Here is a 22668-nt window from a genome sequence, read left to right as displayed (position 1 = left end):
TTTCTATCCTTACAGTTTTATCTTTCCCAGAATGCTGTGTGAGTTGAATCATACAGTAGGTAGTCCTTTGAGCCGGGCTTCTTCCACTTAAATAATGCATCTGAATATAATCCAAATGTATGTATCAGTTCTATTCCTTTTTACTGCCACATAATATTTCATTGATTAGATATATCACCGTTCGTTTAATCATCTACAATCGAAGGGCAATAAATACCTTTTTAATATAGCACATATAACTTTGTGCCTTCAACCAGCCAGAACGAGAATTCTAAGTTTTAGAGAGTTATTTACTAGTTGTCAAAAACAATTGGAGATAGGAAAGAGAGAAAATCCAAGCAGAGCATAAATTAATTTTAAAAATATAGATGTCACTATCCAGTAGATTCACTTTCAGAGAAATCAGAGAAGAATGGCCAAAAGTCTCCAAGTCTATGTGCTGGAGTAGCCTCACTGCTAACTTCCAGAGAGGAAGGAGGGCCCTTCCTTGCCTGTACTTCCCCAGAGAATTCACTAGAGCCACCTCCCCTGGTTGAGGACCCCACAGAGGCAGAGGGGCATTGGGCTGAGCAAAGGCTGGTCTTGTTTCTAGATCCTGCCAATGTCTTGTCTTCAGTTCCTTTCCATGTTCATTGGGATCCAGTGCTATCCTTCCTACTACATTGTCCTTTGATGGCACAGAAAGTGATTTTCTATGTTTCTAACTACTTATTTGAAAAGCAAAGTTACTATTATTTCTGCCTCACAACATTTTCAGAGGCCAAATTGATGACTCTGGATTAAATGTCATTGTTAGGTCAGTAATTATTCGTGATAAAATGGAGGAAAGAAAGTCAGAAAAGATAGGGGGACAGGAAGGATGCCAGTTTCTTCATCTAAATCTAAGGAGAACCCCTCTCTGCCTTATGCTCACTCTCACCCAAAGGTCCTGGTGTTCACGGTTGGTAGCAGTTTGAAGAATTTGACCTAAGATATAGGCAGAGGTGGAAAAAGGTGATTTAAAAGCACCTACTTTTCAGCTCGAGAGTGCTTCTAGACAAAGAAATTCACGGAAGTGCTTGGTGGTTTTTAAATTTTCTGCTACTTGGAAATAATACCTTGGATTTATATAGAAACTATCTGCTGAGCAATAGTGCTCTGGGAGGCCAGAGCTGAGGAAACATTGGTATCATGACAATAATACTTTTATTGTCAGAAATATAAAAGCAGCAAGGTGTTTAAAAAATGACAGGAACAGTCTTCTGGGGAAGATGGTAGAATAGGAGGATCCTAAGCTCACCTCATCCCGTACAACTAGATAATACCCACACCAGTGTAAATAACCCAAAATATCACTCAAAGACTGGCAGAACAGACTCTCTACAGCTAAATGCAGAGAAGAGGTAGGAAGAGTGGAGATCAGTTGGGTGCTAAATGTACTGTCCAAGAAAGGGATGGAGGCCATAAGCATGGAGAGGGGAGAGAAATAGACCTTCACCACCAGGCATCCCAGGCACAGAGAACCTGCAAAGGGCAGAAAGAACATTTGGCTGTGAAATCAGAGGGGCCTGATTCTTATGATCAGTGGGGCTTACCACCTGAAACTTTAGAAATCAACAGGTTGGGTTCTGGGAGAGCCAGGAGGGCAAGTCTCTGCCCCTAAAGGGACATCACAACAAACAGACCCACTGAGATACAGCATAGAAACAGCAGTTTGAAAAATGCCTGGGTTATATGGGTAGGAGATTTGTTTACTGATCTCAGAGTATGTGCTGGAGGTGCAGGGATATTTGGGAGACCTCTTCAAGAACAAAAAAGCTGGTGGTGGCACTTCCTTCCCCTGCCTCTCAGCTTAGTTGAATGGACACCTGCAGGAACCAGCACAGCAGGAATACTCTCCACCCAGCTTTCAAATAGCATACCTCTCTTCTTGCTTCTGTGAATCTCCCCACTCCAGCCCTCTGTCACAAGTTTCTAAAGCAGCTCTAGATCCATTCACAGAGCAGACCTGTAAACCTTTGCCAACACTACATCCCTTGCCCCCATATATTCCTGCAGACCTGCTCCCTCCAATATATCCTTGGCTAGAGTCCATTCAAAGTGGTGTCACAAGCCCGATAGTGTGCAAGCAGCCCCAGTAGGGGGACAGCACTACTCCAAACTGACTCCAGCTCCAAGGAGAGGGGAAGATAACCACATCCACTAGTTTGTGGCCCTAGTAGAGGATAGGGGGCAGACATCTGTTCTGACTGCTGCCCCTGCCCACCAATGAAAGCTTCTCAGGAGAGAACAGAGGGAAAGCATTGTCAGTTCAGTTCTACTCCATCTCTGCCAAATGTCTGCTCTGATCCAACTTAAGTCCATGGCAGACCCAGACTGGCCCACTAACAATACAGGGACCATACTCTGCTCACAATCAGACAGTTCAGCCATTGCAGATGCCTGGACTGAGGGCATATGTGGCTCAACCACAACAGTAGGGTGCACTCCTGAAGCACCAGGTTCTGGTGAACAGGGGACATGGCACTGCAGGACACTACAGGACCTCTTATTCATAAGGCCACTACCTTCAGGAGTATGAAACACAGGTGACTTTCCTAACACATAGACACAGAGAGCTAGTAAAAATGAGAAGACAGAGGAATATGTTCTTATATATATTCCATATATAAGAACAGGACAAAAATCACAGCAAAGGAGCTAAACAAAATGGAGAAATATGCCCAATAGAGGATATAAAGTAGTAGTCATAAAGATACTCACTGGACTTGAGAAGAGTAGAGGAGCTGTGTGAGAACTTAAAAAAAAAAAAGATGGGAACCATGAAAAAGAACCAATCGGACACGAAGAACTCAATAACTCAAATTAGAAATACGCCAGACAGAATAAGTAGTAGACTAGAGAAAGCAGAGGAATGGATCCATGACCTGGAGGACAAAGTAATGGAAAGCAATCAAGTTGAACAGGAGAGAAAAAATAAAATAAAAAATGAACACAGACTTAGGGAACTGAGCAACACTATCAAGCATGATGACATTCACATTACAGGGATCTCAGAAAGAGGAGAGAGAGAACGGGAGGCAGAAAACTTATTTGAAGAAATAATAGCTGAAAACTTTCTGGAGAAGGAAACAGAAATCCAGATCCAGGAGGCACAGAGAACTTCCAACAAAATCAGCTGAAGGAAGTCCACATCAAGACACATAGTAGTGAAAATAGAAAAATGTAGTGACAGAGAATTTGAAAAGCAGCAAAGAAAACAATTTCATATGAAGGAAACCCCATAAGGCTGTCATCTGATTTTTCAGCAGAAACTTTGCAGGCCAGAGGGTGTGGCACGATATAGTCAAAGTGCTGAAAGGAAATAAACTGCAGCCAAGAATATTCTATCCAGCAAGGCTCTCATTCAGAATAGAAGGAGAGATAAAGAGTTTTTCAGACAAACAGAAGTTAAAGGAATTCATCACCACTAAGCCAGCATTACAAAAAAGTTAAAGGGGACTCTTTGAGTAGAAAGGAAAGATCATAAGCAGAAGTAAGAAAGATAGAAAGCACAAAAAGCAATAAAATTAAATATATCTTTAAAAATTAGTGAAATAATTCATGAAATAAAAAGATGTAAAGTATGATACCATATACCAAAAATGTGGGGGAGGGAGGAGTAAAGAATGGGTTCAAACTTAAGTGACCATCAGCTGAATAGAGACTGCTATCTGCAGAAGATGTTATATACAAACTTAATGATAACCACTAATCAAAAGCCAGTAATAGATGTGCAAAAAATAAAGAGAAAAGGGAATCCAAGTATATCACTAAAGAAAGCCAGCACCTATGAGAGAAGAAAGTAAGAAAAGAACCACAAAAACAACCATGAAACAAATAACAATATGGCAATAAATACATACCTATCAAGAATTATTTTGAATGTAAATAAACTAAATGTTCCAGTCAAAAGACACGAAATGATGGAATGGATAAAAAAGCAAGACCCATCTGTGTGCTGCTTACAAGAGACTCATTTCAGACTTAGACACCTGCAGATGGAAAGTGAGAGGATAGAGGAGCATTCGTCATGTACATGGCAGTGAAAAGAAAGCTGGGTAGCTATACTTCTATGAGATAAAATAGACTTTAAAACAAAGACTGTAACAAGAGACACAGTCACTATATGTAGTTCCTCACAAAGGGAACAATTCAACAAGAAGATATAACAATTGTAAATATGTATGTACCCAACATGGGAGTACTCAAATACATAAATCAGCTAATAACAAGCATAAAGCAAGTAATCAATAGTAATGCAATGGTAGTAGGGGACTTTTTTTTTTTATTTATGATAGTCACACAGAGAGAGAGAGAGAGAGAGAGAGAGAGAGAGAGAGACTGAGAGAGAGAGGCAGAGGGAGAAGCAGGCTCCATGCACCGGGAGCCCGACGTGGGATTCGATCCCGAGTCTCCAGGATCGCGCCCTGGGCCAAAGGCAGGCGCCAAACCGCTGTGCCACCCAGGGATCCCAGTAGTAGGGGACTTTAACAGCCCACTTACATCAATGGACAGATTACCCAAATAGAAAATCAGCAAGGAAACAATGACTCTAAATGACACATTGGACCAGATGGATCGAACAGATACATTCAGAGCATTCCATCCTACAACAGCAACAACCTAACCTTTTCAAGTGCGTGTGGAACATTCTCCAGAAGAGATCATATGTTAGGCCACAAGACAAGTCTCAACATATTCAGAAAGACTGAAGTCATAATACCATGCACCTTTTCCAAGGAAATGCTATGAAACTAGAAATCAACCACAAGAAAAATCTTGAAAGAACATAAATACTGGGAATCCCAGGGTGGCTCAGCGGTTTAGTGCCTGCCTTTGGCCCAGGGCGTGATCCTGGAGTCCCAGGATTGAGTCACACATTGGGCTCCCAGCATGGAGCCTGCTTCTCCCTCCTCCTGTATCTCTGCCTCTCTCTCTCTCTCTATGTCTATCATAAATAAATAAATAAATAAATCTTAAAAAATATATATTAAAAAAAGAACATAAATACATGGAAGTTAAATAACATGCTACTAAACAATGAATGGGTCAATTAAGAAATCAAAGAGGAAATAAAAAATACTTGGAGACAAATTAAAATGAAAACACAACAGTCCAAAATCTTTGGGATGCAGCAAAACTGTTCTAAGAGGGAAGTTAATAGTAATATAGACCCATCTCAAAAAGCAAGAAAAATCTCAAACTATGCAGCTTTGTATTTAAAGGAGCTAGAAGAAGAGCAAACAAAACCTCAAACCAAAAGAAAGAAGGAGTTAACAAAGATTAGAGCAGAAATAAATGATATCGAAAGTAAAAGAAAACAATAGAACAGATCAACAAAACCAGGAGCTGGTTCTTTGAAAAAATAACAAAATTGATAAGCCTCTAGCCAGACTCATCAAAATAAGAGAGGAGCCAAAATCAGAAATGCAAGAAACCAACACGACAGGAAAAAGGGATTATAAGAAAATGTTATGAAAAATTATGTGCCAACAAATTGGACCACCTAGAAGAAGAGGATAAGTTCCTAGAAACAATATAACCTCCCAAAACTGAATTAGGAAGAAACAAAATTTGAACAGATCAATTACCAGCAATGAAATGGAATCAATAATCAAAACACTCCCAACAAACAAAAGTCCAGTACCAGATGGCCTCACAGGTGAATTCCAGCAAACATTTAAAGAAAAGTTAATACCTATTTTTACCTTTTTTCGAAAAAATAGAAGAGGAAGAAAAGCTTCTAAATTCATTCTACGAGGCCAGAATTACCCTGATACCAAAACCAGAAAAAAAGACACTACAAAAAAGGAAAGCTACAGGCCAATATCTCTGTTTCCAAGATGCATAATTCTTCAACAAAATACTAGCAAACTAAATCCAACAATGCATTAAAATAATAATTCACCATAATCAAGTGGGATTTATTCCTGGGATATAAGAGTGGTTCAACATTTACAAATCAGTCAGTGTGATACATGCATCAACAAGAGAAAGGATAAAAACCATATGATCATTTCAACAGATACAGAAAAACACTTGACAAAGTACAATATCCATCCTGATAAAAACCCTCAACAAAGTGGGTTTAAATATGCCTCAACATAATAAAGGCCATACATGAAAAACCCACAGTCAGCATCATATTCAGCGGTGAAAAACTAAGAGCTTTTCTCTTAAGGTCAGGAACAAGACAAGGACGTCCACTCTCACCACCTTTATTCAACATAATATTAGAAGTCCTACCCAGCATTCAGATAAGAGAAAGGAATCCAATCTGGTAAGGAAGAAGGGAAGATTTTACTATTTGTAGATGACATGATTCTATATATAGAAAACCGTAAAGACTCCACCAAGAAACTACTAGAAGTGATAAATTCAGTAAGGTTTCAGGATACAAAATCAATATACAGAAATCATTGCATTTCTGTACACTAATAACAAAGTAGCAGAAAGAGAAACTAAGAAAACAATCCCATTTATAATTGCACCTCAAATAATAAAATACTTTAGAATAAACTTAACCAAGGAGGTAAAAAGCCTTTACTCCTAAAACTATAAAATACTGATGAAAGAAATGAAAAGACATTTATGTTCATGGATTGGAAGAACAAATATTATTAAAATGTCCATATTACCAAAGCAATCTACACATTTAAAGCAATCCCTATCAAAATACCAGCATTTGTCACAGAACTAGAGCAAGCAACCTAAAATTTGTATGGAACTGCAAAGACTCCAAATAGCCGAAGCAATCTTGAAAAAGAACAAAACTGGAGCTATCACAATCCCAGATTTCATGATGTACTACAGAGCTGTAGTGACCAAAAATACTGGCATATAACAGACACACAGATCATTGGAACAGAATAGAAAGCCCAGAAATAAACCCACAATTACATGGTCAATTAATCTTCAACAAAGAAGGCAAGAATATACAATGGGAAAAAGACAGTCTCTTCAACAAATGGTGTTGGGAGAGCTGGACAGCCACATGCAAAAGAATGAAACTGGACCACTTTCATTCATCATACACAAAAATAAACTTAAAATGGATTAAGGACCTAAATGTGAGACCTAAAACCATAAAAATTCTAGATGAGAGCACAGGTAGTAATTTCTCTGACATCAACTACACTAACATTTTTCTAGATATGTCTCCCAAGGCAAGAGAAATAAAAGCAAAAATGAACTATTGGGAATTTCTCAAGATAAAATCCTCTGTATAGCAAAGGAAATAATCAGCAAAATTAAAAGACAACCTACTGAATGGGAGAAGATATTTGCAAACAACATATGATAAAGAGTTAGTATCCAAAATATATAAAGAACTTATACAACTCAACACCAAAAAAGCAAATAATTGAAACATAGGCAGAAGACATGAACAAATATTCTCCAAAGATGACAAATACATGGCCAAACAGACAAATGAAAAGTTGCTTAATATCACTCATCATCAGGGAAACACAAATCAAAATTACAATGAGATGTTGCTTCATACCTGTCACAATGGCTGAAATCAAAAATATAAGAAACAAGTGTAGGCAAGGATGTAGAGAAAAAGGAACCCTCCTGCACTGCTGGTGGGAATGCAAACTGGTGCAGCCATGTGGAAAACAGTATAGAGGTTCCTCAAAAACCAAAAATAGAACTACCCAGTAATTGCACTATTGAGTATTTACCCCCAAAATACAAAAATACTAATTCAAAGGGATACATCCACCCCTATGTTTATAGCGGCATTATCTACAATAGCCAAATTAGGGAAGCAGCCCACGTGTCCATCAATAGATGAGTGGATAAAGAAGATATGGTGTGTGTGTGTGTGTGTGTGTGTGTGTGTGTGTGTATCATGGAATACTACTCCGCCATAAAAAAGAATGAAATCTTGCCACTTGCTACAACATGAAGGGAGCTACAGTAGTAGAATGTTAAGTAAAATAGTCAGAGAAAGACAAATACCATATGATTTCACTCACGTGGAGTTTAAGAAACAGAATAAAGAAAAAAAGAGACAAACCAAAAAAACAGACTCCTGACTATAGAGAACAAACAGATGATCATCAGAGGGGAGGAGGATAGGGGATGGGTGAAACAGGTGATGAGGATTAAGAGGACACCTATCGTGATGAGCACTGAGTAATGTATAGAGTTGCTGAATCATTATTTTGTATACCTGAAACTAATATAACACTGCATGTTAACTATACTGGATTTAAAATCTAAAAAACATGTCAGGAATAGGTAAGGCAGTTCATTCTGTCCCTCCAACCCTCAGGAATAGTTATACCTTAAGAAAAGGAAAAGTAAAAAATAGAGAGAGAGAAAGAGAGAGAGAGAGAGAGAGAGAGAGAGAGAGAGAGAGAGAGAAAGAGAGGGGAAAAGTAAACGCTTTTTAAAAAAATTTAAACTGAATTTCTGCAGACATAACTTTTTAAAAAACTCTTTTCAGAATATAATTGATCAAAATACAAATTGGATTCTGGAATTGAGAAGAAAAGACCATACCAATTAAAGAAAATGCCCCTCAGGGCTTCAGAAAACCTATTTCCTGTGATGTCATGAAGATGGCTATTCCAATGTAGCTTTAGAAACATTGTTTTTGGACTGAGGAGCAATCACTCTCTTTATCAGGTCCCTCTAGTGAGTTGTTGTTCAGGAAAAGTAAGAAGTTGACTTTTCCTAGAGCTCAGGACTTGGAGGACGAAAATAGGGGCTTGCATGGAAGGATGGATGTGTTGCTGAAGGACGGGGATGTGTCACCAAGCTTCCTTATGACCTTAAGTGAGGTTTTGCTTATGTTTTAACACTTGGTATTTTAAAATAAATCATAAGTGCATTCATGAACAAAAAAGACACTGAAAAAATTGCATGAGATTAAAAGTTACAGAGATTGTTGATTTCTCTGAGTCACCAATGAGTCATTTTTGAAAGCACAGTTTTATAAATGAGTGCTATTTGCAGGTAAAATTAAAGGTGAAAAGTCACTCAACACTACATAAGAGGCTGCGTGATTAGTCAGAGCTATTATGTGCAGAAGAGGGGAGCTGCTTCCCTTTGTTGTATTTGGCTGTTCCTGAGGATTTTATGAGATATATTTTCTAAAAGATTTTATTTATTTATTCATGAGAGAGAGACACACACACACACAGAGGCAGGAACACAGGCAGAGGGAAAAGCAGGCTCCCCCTGGGGAAGACTTGATCCTGATGCAGGACTTGATCCCAGGACCCCAGGATCACCACCAGAGCCAAAGGCAGATAGTCAATCACTAAGCCACCCAGGCATCCCACGATATTTATATTGGTATGCATTTTGCCAATGCATAGAGGAGAGCTGAGTTTCATGATGTGAGGTCTCACTAATGCAGATTTATGATAATCCATATTAAGTAGTCTAAAGAGTACCTTTGCATAGCAGATGAGAAATGACGGGCAAAAGGGCAGTTGGGAGAGATTAATCTTCTAAAGCCCTCTGGAAGGTCAGTACATAAACAGTGCAGACACAAGAAACTATAAGTTCTTGTTTCTCCTTAAAAACAAGAAGCCTGAGAATCTCTACAAGTCAATAATTGGTATTCTGTTTTGAGCTGTCTGGTATTTTCTTCTCTCTTTCTGTACATTTTTAAAAGTGAAAAATAATAAACACTTTGGAAGAAATTGGTTGTATGAATTTAAAGCATTAATTCTGTGATTTCTTTGAATTTGTGATCTTTCACAGTGTAAGGGAGATCAGAGTGGTCTTAAATGCAAGACTATGACCATTTTATTTATTTATTCATGACACAGAGAAAGGCAGAGACACAGGCAGAGGGAGAAGCAGGCTTCCTGCGGGGAGCCCAACGCAGGACTCGATCCCAAGACCCCGGGATCACGACCTGAGCCAAAGACAGATGCTCAACTACTGAGCCAGCCACCCAGATGTCCCGACCATGACCATTTAAAGAGAGTAAATCAGGGGGAAATCATGAGGTAAAGGTAGGAATTTCCTCTGAGAGGGAGCTGGAGGAGATAAGAGGCTGACTACTAGGGGGATATGACACAGTGGAGGCCAAGGGCAAGAAGGGGCAGGTCTGTCCTGTCCTGCGTCTTAAGCCCCTCTGCCCAGGTGATCCTGGGGTCCTGGGATCAAGCCCCTCTGCCCTCAACTGCCTCTCCCAGTTGCTGAGGTGTGGGTCTGTCTGCTGACAACTGGGGCCCTCATAGCCCCAATGCAGCAACAACCAAGAGGAACCACTCAGGCAAATGCCACTTGTTGGATCCGCCAATCTCCTAGAGGCAAGTGTTCAACTGTTCAAATATTAAAACAAACAAAAGTAAGCCCATTAAGAAGGCCATGATACATTCTATATATTTTCATAACACATTATATTTTCAAAATAAACAATACAATTGTAAAGGTGCGCTCTAAGGCACTAGACTAAGGACAGATGTTTGTATGGTTCTGCAAGCTGACAAAATATTTTCCCCTGCTCTTCTGTCTTAACACTCATGGCTAGAGTGAGGGGTGGATTCCATGCCCAGCTGGTTGATGAGCCTGGGGAGGCTGAAGCACATGCTGGCTGGCACACTGAGACCTGAGGGCAGAGCCCCCCGCAGCTCGGGGAGGACAGGAGCTCCATGGTGAAGTACAAAGCTCTCCTCAGAGGTCAGAAAGCAAAGTGTAGAGTGTTTCCTCCACGGGAGTGGTTGGATTCCAGGTGCTGAATGGACACCTGCTGCGCTGGGTGCAGAAGGGAAGGTCTGTGCTGTCTTCTCTGTGCAGGGAAGTTTTGGGGTAACCTAGGAGCGGGTGGTGCTGGAGGAGGTCTGGTGAGCATAGGAGCAGCCCTGAATGGAGTCTGTGAATTTGTGCCGGGCGCCTGTGTAGGTCAACACATCCTGGAAGGATCTGAGTGGCTCTCACTCTGCCCTAGTTTGCCATTCAGCTGAGCCTCTGGGCCAGTGCAGGGAAACAATGTCAGAAGCCACCAGGATGGGAACCCACTGAACAAGTAGGGGGAGGCCAGTTTCGTGGGTCAGGGGATGGCCAACTGGGTCTGGAACCCTGGAGGCTGACCCCGGAGGGCAGGCCAAGCTGGCCTGAGTTCATCTAATTCCGGAGGAGACACAGGGGTACCTGTCTGCTGGAAGCTGGTTGCTTGCTCCAGACAAGTGCCAGCTCTGAGTCCAAGGGTTGGGTGGCCAGGTTTCTTTCTTGGTGGTCATTACCACCTTAGTCTGGCATAGAAAAGAAATTAGGAACTCAGGGTAGCTATTCCACAAAGATTTTAACATTTTTCTAGTGTTTTCCTTATGCGTATTTCTCAGATTCCTGAACATTTAGCATAGCTCTGGAGACCCAGTGCCCAACAGATGCCGCACAGCCCCCCTTTTACTGCTGGTAGACATTGCCAGGCCTGGAGCCCATCCTGGGGAGTCCCCCAGAGCTGTTTGCCTTTCAGTGGGGCCCAAACTTTGACACCGGGGTACACAGTGAGGTGAATTTTTTCAACAGACAGCTCAGAAGGCTGGAAATATTGCTAGATTGGGGGTCCGTTGATTTTAATCAAAGTCCTGGCAGTAAAAGTTTTAACAGTGAAAACCAGCCAGGATTGTAAGGAAGTGATTTTGAATCTTGGCTGTATCCTGTCATTAGTAACTGTGAGGCCCATGCAAGCCTTTCAATTTCTCTGTGCCTCCAAGTCCTCCCCTGCAAAATGGATATAATGATGACCAACCTCACGGTGGTGGCCTGAGCAGTAAGCAAAAGAATGACAAAGACAGCATCTGGCATGGTGCTGTCCCGAGGAAATGGCAGGTGTTCCCTCTTGCTTTCTTTCCCAACGTTCATTCCCGCAAACATGAAAGGGAATCCAGAGGGCAGCCCTGCTGGCTCAGCAGTTTAGCACCGCCTTCAGCCCAGGGTGTGATCCTGGAGACCTGGGATTGAGTCCCACGTCGGGCTCCCTGCAAGGAGCCTGCTTCTCCCTCCGCCTGTGTCTCTGCCTCTCTCTGTGTCTCTCATGAATAAATAAATAAAATCTTAAAAAAAAAAAAAAGAAGAAAGGGAGTACAGAGCTTTTAACTTAGAGAGTAGCAGTGAGCAATAAGAGGATATGGGTGATATCACCTCTAGGCACAAAAGCATAAGGTTGGAACCATTTTTATCAGGTTGACACATTGGGACCCATCATCTGGGACATGCCGGCATCAAGAAGCTATGGGACACGCTGGGTTCGGTTGGAGGTGGGAAGAGGTAAGGCAAGGCCCTGAAAATGGGGCTGTTCCAGTCCAAGGTACTGGAATATACCATCCTAGCACTGGGATGACTGGGACGGCAGAGTGCCAGAAGGGATCCCCTTCATGTGTAATGAAAGATGGGGTGCACAAGAGACCACGGCCAAAATTCTAGCCTGGGAGAGAAAGGATGTTTGTGTATTGAAAAACAAGAAGGTAAGGGGTCTAATCGATGTTTTAAAGATGATCAGAGGCAAGACCTGGAAGCAAGTCCCACCGCCCTAGCGGAGACACTCGCGATCCCCCACATCACAGACGACACAGAAATGGAGATTGCACGAGAGGGGCGGTGAAGAAAAGAATATATAGTCTCACCTTGAGGATTAGAATTCTCATCTTAAAAACCAAACAACTTCATTTTAACTGTGAAGTTAAATTCAACTTCAAGTCAAGTCAATTTCATTTAACTTCAGTTTGGAAGGAAATCAAGTTTTTGTCCTTTGGGGGGGAATTATAACAATGTCTGGGCTACTCATTTAAAAGCTGGATTGAAAGCTGAAAGCTAATGTACGTGATTTCCTTAAGAAATCGAGACATTCTTTCACTCTTTTCCTTCTGTGTGCAGGATGTTATTGCTCTTGATGTAAGACACAACATTTTAATTTGAGTTAAGGAGAAAAAAATGGAGAGATAACAGGGCAACCAGAAAGCTCCTCCACCCCAGTGGGACTCTTGGCTCCTCTGCAACTGTATCTTATCTTGTGGGGGCCAGAACAGCCATGCCCTGACCTCTGCTCTCCTTCATCAGCTTGATTCTGGGTCTCACACTGGGGAAAGAGAGCCTTGTCTTCTCTGCAGCTTCTACAACACGTACAGTAGGGTTGACAACTGGTCCGACACATTCTGAACTATAATCATTTTCTACTGATTGAATGAAGCATCCCTGAGTAGGTCCCACTGGTATTTCCAGGATACGGATGAGGCACAGTGGGACTCCAGAGAGGCTCATTGTCCTAATTTGCCTACTGATTCCCCTGAGATGGCAACCCTAGAGACTTTAGGGGTCGTCCAATCTGACTGCTGTCTACCCATGCTTTTTGACTAGAGATCTTATCACCTCTAAATAATCATACCTTATTTAAAAAAAAAATCATACCTTATTTTTTTAAAAAAAAAAGTATCCAGTAACAGGATACTATCTGTGATGAAGAACAAACTTTCATGCAACAACATGGATGAACCTCAAAAGTATCAAACTACATGAAAGAAGCCAGACTTAAAAGGCTCCATACTATATGAGTTCATTTATAAGATTTTGGAAAAGGCAAATCTATAGGACAGAAAAAAAGATCATTGGTTGACAAAATCTAGGGAGAGGGGTTGATGGCAAAGGAGCAGGAACGAATGTTTGGGCGGTGGAACTTCTAGATCTTGATTATTGAAGTAGCTATAGCCACAGATGTTTGTCAACATTGATAGGACTGTATCCTAAAAAATAAAAGTACATTCTATAAAAAAAAAAAAGTACACTCTGTAAAATATACCTCAATAAACTAGACTAAAAAATTTTTTTGAAAGAATCATTAAAGATTGAATGGACAGATATGTTGAAGCGTTTAGAATGTAGTGTCAAGCATTAAAAAATAAGACTTAGGGGATCCCTGGGTGGCGCAGTGGTTTGGCGCCTGCCTTTGGCCCAGGGCACGATCCTGGAGACCCGGGATCGGATCCCACGTCAGGCTCCCGGTGCATGGAGCCTGCTTCTCCCTCTGCCTGTGTCTCTGCCTCTCTCTCTCCCCCTCTCTCTCTCTCTCTCTCTCTCTGTGACTATCATAAATAAAAAAAAATAAAAATAAAAATAAAAATAAAATAAGACTTAGGAGCACCTAGTTGGTTCAGTTGGTTAAGTGTCTGCCTTCAGCTCAGGTCATGATCTCAGGGTCCTGGGATCGAGCCACCCATTGGGCTCCCTACTCAGCGGGGAGTCTGCTTCTCCCTCTGCCTCTGTCCCCCCATTTGTACTCTTTCTCTCTTGGTCAAATAAAATCTTTTTTTTTAAAATAAGATTTATTGGTGGGGGATCCCTGGGTGGCGCAGCGGTTTGGCGCCTGCCTTTGGCCCAGGGCGCGATCCTGGAGACCCAGGATCGAATCCCACATCGGGCTCCCGGTGCATGGAGCCTGCTTCTCCCTCTGCCTATGTCTCTGCGCCTCTCTCTCTCTCTCTGTGACTATCATAAATAAATAAAAATTAAAAAAAAAAAGATTTATTGGTGGATTGTTAGAGGACTGGGTATAGGGATAGGTGGGAGATAAAGCAAGTAGAGTAAAATACCAGTGGTACAGTCTAGGCAGTAGTTGTATAGGTGTTTCCACTATAATTCTTTTGACTTTTCTGTATGTGAAAATTATTTCTCAGGAAATCTTGGAACACACTTAAAGAACACATCTAACACATTTCCTTCATCATTGTCACCATTTAGAGGGTTGCTTACAAGCCCACAAAATTCCTTTCATGCCACACGCTCTGGTAGCTCAAAAGAGCATCCTTTCTGTCCCTTGGAAGCCATCTAGACAGAAGTAAAGTCTCCTCTTGGTTCAGAGGGGAAAGCTGTTGAGGTTCTTTGCAGGCTTGTTTACATATATTTGCTCTTTTCCCTTTAATATAGCATTAGCAAGCGAATGGGCTTTTTGTCACTTACTTGAAAATTGAAGGATTGGGTTGATTTGGCTCTAATGGTAGCAAATCTTCAGTGAACAAAACTTGGGGTGGCAGCAATTCAGAGCCAGCAAATATCCCAGACTGTTTTCTCCATCTTGCCTGGCTATTCTCTGTGCAGGCTCTGGCCCTAGATGCTTCTCTCTATTCTGTGATGGGGACAAGTGCCAAGCCACCCATGCCCAAGGGCGAGAACACCTCCAGTGCCTTGGAAACCAGGTACCATGGGACCAGCCTGCAGGGGGAGAGGGAGCGGTCTTGTTTCCAAGTCAGGATTCATTTTGGTGGGGGTGGGGGGCAAAGATTCACCCTTTGAGGAGCACCTGGGGAATAATTCCACCCTCCATTACTATCTGGGAACAGAGGCACAGCAGTGCATGGCTGCAGAAGTCAGATACTCCAGGTGAGGTGAATAATTATTCCTCATGCAATACAATCCATTATTACAATTATAATCTGTTTGTGTGTGTATATTTCAATGAATCAGACTAGGTATCCTCAAACTGCCCAAATTCCACAAGCCTTCACTTGCATTTGGCTGTAAGGACTCAGTCTAAAGATATCGTAAATATCAGGCTCTCGACTGACATAGGAAGGTATTTGAGTTATATAGCTGAATGAAACAAGCCAGTTGCAGAACAGACCCTACAAAAGCAATACACTGAATATATTTTAGTAAAAGAAATGAGAGCACTTGCCTGTACGGTGGTAGGCTGGGGATTTTAGAGGACTTCCCCTCTCTCTTACATGTTTGCATATTGCTGGATTCTTATATCACGGAGACCTTAATGGATTTGTGTCAGATCGAAACAAAATGAGGTTTAGTTTTTAGTGTTACTGCCCAAGCTCTTGACAGTGAAGTGCCGCTGTGTGTGTGTGTGTATACACACAAACTCATATGCAGTTAAACAATGTCTAATCTTGCTATTTCAGAGAAAAACTTGGTGTGCACATAGTGGGTTATATTTAGCTAACATATTTCAAAAACAGTTTCTATCCCCTAGGACCCACCTTCCCCCTCAACTTAATGCCTTAGCTTCAGGCTACCAAGAAAATTTGCTGTTTTTCTTAATTTTCTGCTTCTAACTAGAGACCAAGTTGTTATTCTAGTGATTAACTTTGGGGCTCTTTATATCCATCTACAAACAACCAACCTGAGAATAAAAAGCTTCAGGATCTGTCACCACGCTCTGAGTTCTCTAATCCCTCTGCTGTTTTCATTCCCCTTTTTTATTTTTATTCATTCTACTTTCTCCTTCTTCTTCTCCTTCCCTTTGCCCTCCACACCCTCTCTTTTGTCCGTCCTTGGCTGGAGACAGCTAAAATATCTGTCCAGATCAATGTACATACAAAGAGAGCACTTTCTCAACCAACAGAACCCCCTTGAATTATTCAAAGTATCTCCCTTTCTCAGGTTTCCCATCCTCCTTTTTTTTTTTTCCTTGACAGTAGGAGCTGGAATGGGGCACTTGGCTATGGCACTCCATGACTCAATCATTAAGGCAGGAAGGAGAAGGGTAAGTCTTCAGTGGAAGCAATTGTTCTTCTGGATCATGAGAACATAGGGAATGCCATGTGTGAAGGTATATACATCGTTCTCACATCCGAATGAATGCTAGGGTCCCTAAACAAAATACAGCCGAACTCTCTGTAATTGGCAGGACTGTGGGATAAATCAGATATGAAACTGGGGAGGAGCTCAGGCCTGGGGGGTTTTAGGGGGTAACCCGCCTGCTCTCTGACCGGAAGCTGTTAATGGGCAATTTTAGCAGGTCGGTAAACTGGAGCCCAAGGAGAATATGTAACTTGGGGATTATAGAGAATGTCCTAAAAGGCTTCTTTCTTCACTTTTTCAGACGGGGTGATGTATATATGTATGTATCATTTACTTCCTTCCAAATTTTTAAGCCCCTAGCTTTAAAGGAACCAGAAGCCATGAGAGGAACTCCCCCCAGGGGCAGGACAGAGCAGAGACGCCCAGCCCCCAAGCAGCCCTGTGCTGCTAGGAGTTGACATTCAGGAAGTTCTGATGGGAGTCGGAACAGCAGGCTAGAAGGCAGCAGGAAGGCGTATGCTCCAGGCTAGGAGGCAGGTGTCCGTAGGTGGCTTCCCCGGGCCAGGGCAAAATCCCTGAGGGAGGGGCTGGGGGAGAAACTGAGAGCGGTCCAGGCCGACCTGGCTGCTGCGGAGCCCAGCCAGAGAGCAGGGAAGCCAGAGAAGAAAGGCGATAGTAAGCAGGGCCGCTCTGCAAGCTGATGCGGGCCCCTGGGGACCGAGGCTGCTGGGAAAGGCGCCCATGCCCCCCCTCCCAGAGGCCCCCCGGCTCCCCGGGGCCTGCCCAGCATCAGCCTTCAGTTTCAGCCTCTTCTGAGACATCAATCATTTAGAAGAGACCACAGACCCTTCTGAGAACTGGAGTGCTCCCAAAGCCGTGCAAGGTGAGGGGAGAACCACTGGCTCCTGACATCCCTGTGCAGGACAGGAGGACCCCCCTTCATAATCACTTCGCACTCCCCGCCACAGTCCAGGGATGGGTGTGCACAACAAAACTGCTGCCTGCAGGCCCCCCTTCTACCCATCACCTGGTAAGAATATCACCACCCAGGGCCAGAAGCAGAACAAGACAACCAAGTCACCTTGCCCTTGGGAAGAAAGTCATCCAGTCGTATCATTGGGACAACCATGTGTCAGCTTTTTGGGGGCACAGAGAACGTGCTCTCATTTCTTTCATTGGGGTCCAGAGAGGGTGTTCTCCTGCTTCTTTGTCCACCCAGACACAGAGGCGAAAACTTTCAGGACGGCAAACCAGTAAGTCCCACTTGGACTAAGTTGTCTGGATGGATTTACATCACATTTTCCAGAAGAAAGGAGTGGCTGCACCCCCAGAGGCTAGCTGGTCTCTGGCTTGGCTGGACTCTCCTGCCTGGGGTTGGAGGCATGCAGCTGAATATGGGGGTGGGTCATGTCAAGGCTGAGGAAGCAGGGGGTACCTTCTCCCCACAGCCTGTCCCCACCAGCCCCAAAGCATGGTGGTGGCACTGGCAGCCCCCCTGTATTGTCCCATATGTCACCATCACCACTTCTGTTCTTTCAGATGCAACCCACTACCACTGCCATGTACCACGCACTGTGCAAGGAGTTGACACAATTTATGTCTTTTAATCTCCCCAGTAGGACCACGAGGCTGGTGTCACTATAACAGCCATTTCCTGGTTGAGGAAGTGGGCACCAGGGAGGTAGAGTGACTTGTTCACAGGCCAGTAGCTAAGAAGCTGCAAGAAACCAAATCTTCCCATTATCAAAGTGGATACACTTGCCAGGCTTCCTTTCCCCTGAGGTCTCCTAACTTTGGCAGAGTAAAGGAAAGAAAGGGTCACAGGCAGCTGCCCCTCACTACCATGGTCTGCTCCCACACTGCTGTCATCATCCAGAAGTCCAGGAGCCCTCTGTGCTATTGCTCATACCTCTCTTGACCTGGGGGCTCAAGCAGCCTGATGTGGTTTCCAGGGTGTTGGATGAGTATCTCTCAAATAGTCTGCCCACTATCACATGTTTGGGTCTTTCTCTGGTGGCCCCTTTTAAAATGCAAATATCCCTAAGAAGGGTAATACATTCTAGCTCTCATGCCTTGGCTTCTTACATTCTATCCTACACTACTATCAACTCTAAATAACATAAATATCTCATTACAGACCCTGGGCGGGGTATGAGGGTGAAAAGAAAAAGCAAGAGGACATTAAGAGAAGATGGGTTTGGGGAGTCATTGCTTTAACAAGGATATAATTTTGACTGAACTCAAACCTTCCCTGAGTATTCTAGGCGCCAGGCATTTTGCTAAGAGTTCTAGGCATACAGAGCACGATTGGAATTGGTTTCCCCTTGAAGGGATTTGAATGTGGACTGTGTATTAAATAATATTATGGATCATTGATTTTATTAGGCAGTTATATAGAAAAAGGATCTCGCTTTTTAGAGATGCTCTTACTAAAATAATGAGAGCTGAGGTGTCATAATGTCTGCAATTAATTTAAAAACACTTTGGCAGGAAGTTAGATGAAGTGAATATGGCAAAATATTAGCAGTTGTTAAATTTAGGTGATAGGTATATGGGATTCATTGTATTATTTTCTCTACTTTTCTGTATATTTGAAATTTTCCGTAATAAAAAGTAAAAAAGAAAAAGATTTCCAGTAGCTCAAAATCCAAGTCCTATTGCAAGATGACAGGTTTTGTGGTAAGCAGAATCCTACCTTGATTCCTGACCCTGGTATACATGCTCCTGTAATTCCCTTTATCTAGACTGTGAATATAATGAGATTTTACTTCCATGATTAAGTTGTGTCATATGGGCAAAGATTCAGGATTTTTCAGATGTAATTAAGATCCCTGATCAGTTGATTTTGAACTAATCAAAAGATTATTGTGGGTGGGCCTGGCCTAATTAGGAGAGCTCTTTAAAGGAGAGATTACGGGCAGCACCACATACTCTGTCTTGTTGGCCTTGAGAAAGCAGAACTCCCACATTGTAGAGAAAGTCATGTGACAGGGAACAGCAGGGAGCCTTCAGTTGATGAGGGCATCTGTCCTACAATCACAAGGAACTAAATTCTGCCAACAACCCTTGAGTTTGGAAGGAGACCATGAGCCCCAAAAGAGACAGTGGTCCTGCTAACACGTTAACTGCAGCTTTGGCAGACAGACCCTGAGTGGACCTAGCTAATTCAGGCCCAACTCCTGGCTGATGGAAACTGCAAGGTATACCCCCTGTGTTGTTTTAAGACAATAAACTTGTGGTAATAATTAGAAAACAATGGGATACAAATGCAACAATGAGATAAAAATGAGGCAAATCTAACTGATTAGAAATAGCAGTACTGGATGAGAAAGGAGTCCAAATTTGGGCCTGGCTTCCCTGGGAGAGAGAACGAGCTGTGGTTGATTAGCAATGTCTGCATGGGCACAGAAGGGGCTGTACATGGACCTCCTATTGCCATTCACGTTCCCTTTGTGGATTGGAGGGGAAAGAGTTATTAGCTTAATTTTCTCAGTAACAGAATAACCCAGGTGTCTAAGTCAGAGGGAACGCTGACCTGTGAGAGAAGCCTCAGAAAAGCAGCAGGAAAAGTTATCAAAGACAGAGGTTAGCAATTGCAAAACAATGCCGAGGGCTATCCTGGCCATCTTCGTTGGTCCTTTCTCTCTTCAGCATATTTCCTCCACCCCCCCCCCCTTCCACGGCCTCTAAATCTCTGCCTTCAAATATGCGCAGGTGTTCCATGAGTTGGAAAAAAACCAAAACAAAGTCACTTGATCCACTGCTATATCGGACTCACGTTGCCTCGAACACCGAGGGGCTCTTGAGCACCCTGAAGGAATGTCAGAATCCTCTCCTTCCTCAGGCACTTATGCCAAAGAGGTCAGGGCTGGCCTGCTTTAAGTCAAACTTGGGTTAAGCATTTATTAACACATCATTGTTTCATATTAAAACCATGCAGAAATCTTCCCCCAAGGCCCAGTTGGCAGGCTCATAATTTAAGTAAAATCGCTACAACAAAACCAATCTTTCCCCAAAATCCTTGTTTGTGGAGGGTAGGCTGCTTCCCCGTTGCTGTGCAACAACATGGATCAATCCAGCCTTTCTCGGTGGCACGTCCCTCCCCAGAGGGTTGTCCCAAATCCGTGGGACTGCAGTTCTGTTCCCATGGATGCAAAGTAAAGGGACACAGAAGCTGAAATCTGAACCCAATACTGGCTCAGGTGAGAGAAGCAGATGACTAAGAATGTAAAGGCTCTCAGAAAATTGCTAACAGCTCTTTCATCATATCAAGAATTTTACTGGGTGCAGTTTCTCATATGCAGGGTGCTGTGTGAACTCCAATCAGCCCGACTTAGCAGCTAGGCTAGTAGACCACCACTGTGGGTGTGTTTACATTCCTAAACCATCACTCCTCTAAATTTAACAGTCTCTCTGGAGGCTTCTAACATGTAAGAAAGTCTCACCAACACATAACTGGACTCAAATGACACCATGTGGCAGGCCTCAAATGAGGGCAATACCCCACCCCCACTCTTAAACCACAGCTTGGTGGGCCACGGTGGTCCCATTCTGCATCAAGCACACTATGCTATTTAGCATTGAAAGAGGTAACTGCCAGTGTTTAGACCTGAGAGATCTGACTTAGAAACTAGCCTGCTCTTGCTTTTTCTGGAAGAGTTAGGAAACCTGGCAACATAGACCTTCCTGCCTTGTGCGGACAATCTGAGGACCTCGAACAGTGGGTGCCTTTCTGTGGGAGGACATGTACTTGCTCATTTTACCACAGTCCCCACCATTCCCCGTTGCCTTCCCCGGCCCAGGCCACGTGTTAGCTGTAGTTTGCCATCATGGCTTCGCTGTTGTTTTTCTCATGACAGAGAAAAAAGGGAGCTAGCTACTCCTCACCACTGTGCAAACAGCCGTCTGGCTCATTTACCTCCACAGCCCCGCCCCTCGGACTGTCCGCATTTGCTGACATGGGAGTTAAATTACCCTCACCAGCCGCAGACACACACCAATATGTTACTTATCGGCATATACGCGGAACGCTTTTTCTTTCTCAAATTACTTCAATGCTGAAATCTCCCTTTGGGTTGGAAGCATTCCTGTCAACTCAAGGGGAAGCTCGGGGCGAGTCTGATCACTTTAGAAACCAATAAATGAAACATACGACGGGCCCTTTAAAGGAAATGTGACTCACTCCACGAGTTTCACCCACTCTAGCGACATGTCCCTTCAATGCACACATTGCATAGTCCTCCCCCCACCCCATTATAAATGAAAGTTCCAGTTTGTACAACTCTTCGACTGGTGTGAACATTTATCTGGGTTTTCCACCTAGATCCAGAGAGGAAGAGGCCCTCTCTCGTTTGCTGCTTGAAACAAAGTGTGTTTCGTTGCCCCCTACTTGGGACCGAGATGGAGCAGCAGGAAGGAAACCGGAACTGAGGGAGGAGGAGGAAGGCGAAGGGCCCCCCAGGAGAGGGTGCCCGGGGCGAAGCGGGGGGCAAGTCGGGGTGTGTAGGGGGGAGTGTGGAGAAGGAGGGCGGGGGGGGGGCGCACGCCACCCCCTTGGGACACTCACGGTTGAGCTGCCGCCTCCGGACGCGGCCCCTCCATGGCCTGCTGCGGATCCAGGGTAACCGGGAAGGTAGCACCATGGTCCCAGGCCAGCTCCCTAAAACCTCCGCATGGCAGGGAGCAAACGCGCAGCGATTCAGAACACAAGTCCAGTCGTAGGAAGATCAAAAAACAAAAAAAAACAAAAACCCAACAAACCCACAAACCCTCTTCTCTTTTTAGTGTCTGAGGCTTCTGTCAACTTCTTTTATCTTGTGAGTTGCTTTTCCTTTCCTTCCCTTAACTCCGCGCTGGCCTCAAGGCAGCTGCCGCGCCAGGCCGCGGGCCTGCGCCTCTCCGGGTCCCCCGAGCCATGTTTTATGCATGAAGATGCTGGGCCGGTAATTTATTCTAGCGGAGCTCCTGTGTCCGCCCCACGTCACAGGAGCCAGGCGCTGGCGGGGGCGGGGCAGGTGGACGCGGCGGCAGGAAGAAGGGCCCGACGTGGGAATCCCTCTGCGGAGGGCACGACTGGAGAGCAGAGCCTGGCTGCCGGGCGCTGGGGCAGGCCGCCTGGTGCCCAAGTCAGGCGACAGCCCTCGCATTTCAGCG

The 22668-nt window shown here is 43.7% G+C and overlaps 1 protein-coding gene across 2 annotated transcripts in view; it reads right to left on the bottom strand.

Annotated features, from left to right (window-relative positions):
• The window catches only part of RIPOR2 (RHO family interacting cell polarization regulator 2), a 220218-nt gene extending 198059 nt beyond the window's left edge, over window positions 1-22159 (bottom strand). For both annotated transcript variants that reach the window (XM_055323297.1, XM_055323300.1), the window contains exon 1: window positions 22082-22159. In XM_055323297.1, the coding sequence (XP_055179272.1) occupies window positions 22082-22157 (76 nt within the window). In that variant the 5' untranslated portion in view covers window positions 22158-22159. The remainder of the gene's footprint in view (window positions 1-22081) is intronic.
• Between the last annotated feature and the right edge of the window lie 509 nt (window positions 22160-22668).

Source organism: Nyctereutes procyonoides, unplaced genomic scaffold, assembly GCF_905146905.1.
Source record: "Nyctereutes procyonoides isolate TBG_1078 unplaced genomic scaffold, NYPRO_anot_genome, whole genome shotgun sequence".
Lineage (NCBI taxonomy): Eukaryota > Metazoa > Chordata > Mammalia > Carnivora > Canidae > Nyctereutes > Nyctereutes procyonoides.
Note: the sequence above shows the minus strand (reverse complement) of the source record. Positions and strands in the feature narration are given on the sequence as shown.